General features: G+C 37.7%; 1 protein-coding gene across 12 annotated transcripts in view; it reads left to right on the forward strand.

Moving 5' to 3' along the window:
- UBR5 (ubiquitin protein ligase E3 component n-recognin 5) overlaps positions 1-3,937 on the forward strand; it is a 93,339-nt gene extending 89,402 nt beyond the window's left edge. For all 12 annotated transcript variants that reach the window (XM_075743577.1, XM_075743575.1, XM_075743576.1 and 9 more), the window contains 2 exons: positions 318-403; positions 1,510-3,937. In XM_075743577.1, the coding sequence (XP_075599692.1) occupies positions 318-403; positions 1,510-1,722 (299 nt within the window). In that variant the 3' untranslated portion in view covers positions 1,723-3,937. The remainder of the gene's footprint in view (positions 1-317; positions 404-1,509) is intronic.
- Positions 3,938-6,000: the final 2,063 nt, after the last annotated feature.

Consider the following 6,000-nt stretch of genomic DNA (forward strand, 5'->3'; position numbering starts at 1 on the left):
TGAAAGTTCTGACCTGACTTTTGAACTACAAATGTGATGGATGCAGTCTAATATTTCTTACATAATTTTTAAACTATGTTTATTGTTGTTAGGCTTTTTGGGAGGGAGGGAGTAGGAGTTGTGCTGAGGTATGTCAGAGTTAGCCTTTACATTCAAAAGTATATGTATTAGTTTTTAAAGTAGTAGTTTGTCTCCAATATCAGTACTTTATGAATGAGATTGTAGCTGAGATCTAACTTGCAGTACACGTAAACCAGATCTCTTCGTATTTATTGTCCAGAGTACCAGCTGAATTATACATTTTTTATTTCACACAGGAGAAAATGCTGAGAAGCTTTTGCAGTTCAAGCGTTGGTTTTGGTCCATAGTTGAGAAGATGAGTATGACAGAAAGACAAGATCTAGTAAGTTGTCTGTTCCCCATGGAAATGTGTAGAAAAACTGGAATCACTTTGGCATCATTACTGTTTTTAACTGTGTTTACCTGCAGAGGTTTTGTATGTGAAGAGTTCAGTTGGCAGAGCAGGGTAGTAGGGATTAGTTAGACTCTCAGTTCTGGAAATATCAGGTGTGAATCCTAGACCTTCTTGCAACTGAAAGTAACTATGGTGTATCCATATTCACAGGTCTCTATTGGAAGCACAGTTACAGTCTCTGCCCAGTCGTTTTTAAGCTGAATAACTGTGGTTAGTAACTGTTGTGGGCTAGTAGGGTTTTGAGGTTGTATTCTCTTCCTGGATCAGCTACTCTCCTGACTTCTGTGTATCCTGAGGGCGACACCTGTGTCCTCTCTGTAAGATGTCAGTAATGATACTATCTCCTTCTCAAAGCCTTTAGGAATAGCTGATAACCATGAAAGAACAGGATACTGTTCAGAGGGTTTCATTTTGGAAAACTTGCCTGTTAATTGTATTCGTTGTATGTTGCTAAAAACTACTTGCTTTTAATTCCCTGCTACTTAAGGTACTATCTTTCCTTTACAGTTTGCTAAAAGAAAACAAGGACTAATCTGAAAAGCTGAAAATCTAGAGCACATTTGTTAAGGAATATCTATGGTTACACTTTGGTAGTGACTCTGCTCTGCAAGTCAGTATTTCACACTTGAGACAATAACCCAAATATTTTCTGTTGCTGCCTTTTGTCTGTAGAAGTGCTATATTCTGTAGTCACTAACTGGTTTGTAAGAGATTTCTTTGCATTTTGTATTGATGGCAGTCACCATCTTCCCGGATGGATTTGGGGACGTTTCATTTACTGAGGATCTGTTGATACAGGATCATTGTGAGTGGTACTTTAACAGTTTTAACAGAAGTATAGAATATAACAAGCAATAGAGGAAAGGAAATAAAGGAAGCTACTACACAAGCATGTAGCATGACCACTGAGTTTCTTTGGTATATTAAACAGAATGTACTGTGATCAAACTTGCCCTGACTGTGCGGTTCCTCTGTAGGCAATACGAATTTTGGCCTTGTACAGCGAAATTTTAAACGCCGTCTTCTTTTTTCAGGTTTACTTTTGGACATCAAGTCCATCATTGCCTGCTAGTGAGGAGGGATTCCAGCCTATGCCGTCAATCACAATAAGACCACCAGATGACCAACATCTTCCTACAGCAAACACTTGCATTTCTCGCCTTTATGTCCCACTCTATTCCTCTAAGCAGATTTTGAAACAGAAATTGTTACTCGCCATTAAGACCAAGAATTTTGGTTTTGTGTAGAGTATAAAAAGTGTGTATTGCTGTGTAATATTACTAGCTAAGTTTTGTAGATTTTTCCATTTGTCTATAAAAGTTTATGAAAGTTAATGCTGTCATACCCCTGGTGGTACTTTAAAGATTTAAATGCAAACATTCCTGTACTAAATTTGTAACGTAAAGGCCTAAGGAGCACTGGCAATATCTGATTGCAACAGTTTGCTAGTCAATAACTCCTTTGCCTAACCCCAGCCAAAGATGACAGCAGAACAATATAATTTACACTGTGATTTATCTTTTTGCTGAGGGAAAATATGTAAAATGTTCTGAAAATTCACTGCTGCCTTTGTGGAAAGTGTTTCAGCAAAGGTTCTTGTATAGAGGGAGTAGGGAATTTCAAAATAAAAAATTAAGTATGTTCTGTGTTTTATTTTAACTTTTTTTATGGTGTTTAATTTGTGGTTGGCTGCAGTTGTGTATCATGTATATTGAACTTGTAAAAAGTTCCTGACAGCTCAGATCCCGGAGTTGGGATCGTTCACTTACGAAACCACTTTCATTGCAATTTTTGTCCTGATTGCATTGAACTCTGGCGCGTCAGATACCATCACTAATATTTTGCATGTAATCTGTACCCTTAGTGTTTTTGGGTTTGGGTTTTTTTGTACATATGAGGCCAATGCACAGTATTTCATAGTTCACAATCAACATTTTTGTATCCCTGTTTCAGTGAACAGACAGTCAGGAAATTGTTCCACTACCAGTTCTAACCCAACACTTGTACTACGTTATCTAACTATGTAAACTCAGCCTGGGCACTTTCTGGTAACTGTAAAATGTTTATAAGATCATGATTATTGAAGATACATTTTGGAAAACTTTAATGTTCATGAGCAGCTTAACTTCTTTTGTATCTAGCCTTTTTTTAAGTATCTTGTTACAGTTTTTTAATAAAGAAATTACAGACAAAATACAAAGTCATACTGAAGAAACAATAGTTTTTATTTATTTAGCCATTTATACTTTAGCTGACAGCATACACTAAACACAGTTGTTCATTAAAAATCTGAATTTTGGAACTGAAAAATTGACCTGCAGAAGACATTCAGCCCACATTTTACAGTTAGCAGAGAATCCTGAATGAAACGGGCCAGGCAACCCCTTCTTTTCCCAGAATTGGTTTGAAGGGAAAGTGGCTTGTTCTGAAAAATCTCAAGGTAATTAGGTTAGACTAAAATTCTCAAACTGCATTGTAGTGGGTTCTACTGTATGTTCACTTTTGAAGTGATTGGTTGCTTTGGGAAGGGCAGTCTTTGACCATAACCTAGGACTTGTTTTCCCTAATGCTTGAGAGATTTTTGAGAGCTAGGAAGTGCTTAATAAAGGAAGGAGCTACTTTTTCTGTGTCAAAACAAATTTCTGAAAGCTTAGCAGACTGAGTATTGAAGGTTAAGAGCTTTTGTGGTGATGATGTTCTCCCTCTTTCTTGCTTCTCCAACCCCATGAGTCCGTGTTAGTGATACTTTTTTTTTCTTCCTTTGTTTGGGAAGAGCTAAACTAATGTTCCATCAAAATCTAAGTGGAATTCACCTATGCCAGAACTTCACTGGGTTTTCCATTCTGTCAGCTAGTTGAGGATGACCAGAAGTTATCTACAGCTTTTTTCAAAAAAGCCTCTGATTTCGTCATTTACTTAGTTCCTAGAGGTATGGAGGACAGTTGAGATCAGAATTTCTGATCACCAGTTGCCAAATTGATGTTTTCTAAATAAGGCTGACTATTTCAGGCTTGTGTAGTTAAACTGCAAATTAATCAAGTAAACAGATGTAGAATTACTTCTGCATGTGCTGATACTTCCTCAGTCAATCATCCTAGAAAATTATAGTCTCAATGTATGAGGATTGGAGTCTATTCAGGATTTCCTGTTCTGCCCTCCAGTATAATCATAAGTTCAAACCTGTATCAGATTTTACTATGCTAGTATCAATTAAAAATAAAAAGCAGTACAGCTACACAAGTCTAGCTTACAGGTATATTAGTATAGAGAAAATTTATACCGGTATGGCTGTTCTTATATAGTAAGGAGGATAGTTGCAAAGGTACAAAACATATACCTTATGCCTGGATTTCTAACTGGTGTAATTATTTCCATTACCAAAAACGCCTCTAACTGAAATGTATAAAGGTAGTAGAAAGCGACAGAAGAAACTGTTTAGAATAGGCATCAAATCTACAGTCTGTAAAATAAAGCTCCCTCACTCACAAAGCTTTGTGAGACTTGATGTATTAAAAAGTATCCAAGGCCCTTGGATGAAAGGCCATATATAAATGTAAAGTACTGTGTATATATATATGTATTGTGTGTATATGTATATAAGTGTATGTGTATGTATAACATATAAATATATGTTATATGTATATATATTTCTGTATATAGCTTAAACATTTTTTTAAGTCCTGTAATGTATAGCTAGACAAAAATTATGCAGATAACTCACAGTAGCTCACCATATATACACACACAAGGCATTCTGATAAGTGGAAAGGGAATCTAGAATGATTTATGCTGTCGTCATTGACTTGAAATGTGTATGTAGCTTTATAAATAGCTTTTTTCCTCTGTATGGTATATTTAAACTATATCAAGATTTTAATAAGAAAAATGTTTATTAAAATCATACACCTCATCTCCCTTTGACTTAAGCCCTTCTGTTAGTTCACTTTTAAGATGTGGTAGAGAAACTAGTTAAAGGAAAATTCTGTAATGTTTACGTTTTTCTAATAGTCTAAATCCTTAGCTGTTCATAACTGCTGAAATAGGAGATAAAGGTAGCTACTAATAAAATGTTATCACCAACTACTAGACTAGTTCCTGTTCTGAATCTAGAGAGCACTGACACCCTAGCGCTAACTTCCATGGCTCCTCCTCAGCTTTGATTTCTGTTCCTTAGCTAACTGTATCCAGCACAGAAAGTAAATCGCTTGCTCCAGCTTTCATAGATTTGCAGAAATGAAACATTTTATGGACTTGTCATCAAGTGGCCTTTCCCATATGTTTGGTTTGGGAGTGACTTTTTTTCCCCTGCAGGTTAGTCATTTGGTCATTAGATAACATGCAGAGAAAAAGCTGTAAACTGGCAAGTTAGTGAATTGAAAGCAATACCTGTCTTGTACAGCAGCAGTCATTCAGGGAGGCAGAGGAAAGGAAGTTTTCCTAATCTCTTATTCTATGTTTTGTCTTTTAAAAATGTACCATTCTATATAGACCTGCTGGTTTTCAAAAGTTTACTTCCACGTCTGCATCCAGCAAGAAGTGGGTAGAGAGCAGGGTGTGAGCCAGGATTGCCTTGGCAGGTGGTGCGGGTGGGAGGAGGACACTGGTCGCCACCGGCCGCCTACCCTGTGGTTCGGCTTCTTGGGAGGCAGCCCTAATTCTTCATTATTTTTAACTCCACATGGAAGATTGTTCAGTAGATTAGTAGTAACCTCCTCAGAGGAAGCTTACTGCTGTTCTCCTTTAACTCTCTTTTTGCAGTGTCCTTGGAACCTGTGGATCGTGTCTGTGTGTGAATCTGTAAATGCCATTCTGAGCTTTTCTGTGTCTACTCTTCCCTTGCACTTCTCAGGCTTCCTCTCTCTAGGGCAAACTACAGCTACCTAGCATAGCTGCTTTGATTCCCTTTCTCATTTCAAGCTTTGTACAATTTGACCTTTTTTTTTTCTGAACTCTTCAGTTTCCCTTTGTCATACCAGGTCTGCCAAAATCCAACAAAAAATTCTGCAAGTCTGGATTAACTGGATTTCAGTGCGTGTGGCATTGGCTTATCTTGAGGTCTGAATGCCCCCACCCAGACTGAAACATGTAGGTGAATTGGTCGTGTGAAAACTTCAGTGACTTACCTTGAACTCGCAGTGCTGGAAGTTCCCACGTGGTCTGTGTGGGGAGGACACGGACAGGTGTCACGACAGGAATCTGGCCTCCATCGCAGTGTAGTCATTGCCCGGCAGGACTTCCTGGCATCGTCAGGAGCATCCATGGGTCCTTTCCTAGTTGGAAATAGCTTTTGAGGTTTTCATTTGCAGCTATTGGAGTATCTTTTAGCGTTGAGCAGATTTGCTGAACTGAGAAACATGGAGGGCTTTTAATTTTTTGTGTATCTTTTAAGGATTTTCTATGGAGTTGTCTTTAAGAGGATAACTTCATGTCTTGCTTGAAACACAAGCCTATAAGTGAGACTTCCCCCCCCCCCTTTGTCCATGGCTTTCTTAATATAAAGGCATTTTTGTCATTAAATATCACAA

The sequence above is a fragment of the Balearica regulorum genome, chromosome 2 (genome assembly GCF_011004875.1).
Source record: "Balearica regulorum gibbericeps isolate bBalReg1 chromosome 2, bBalReg1.pri, whole genome shotgun sequence".
In the NCBI taxonomy this organism is placed as follows: Eukaryota; Metazoa; Chordata; class Aves; order Gruiformes; family Gruidae; genus Balearica; species Balearica regulorum.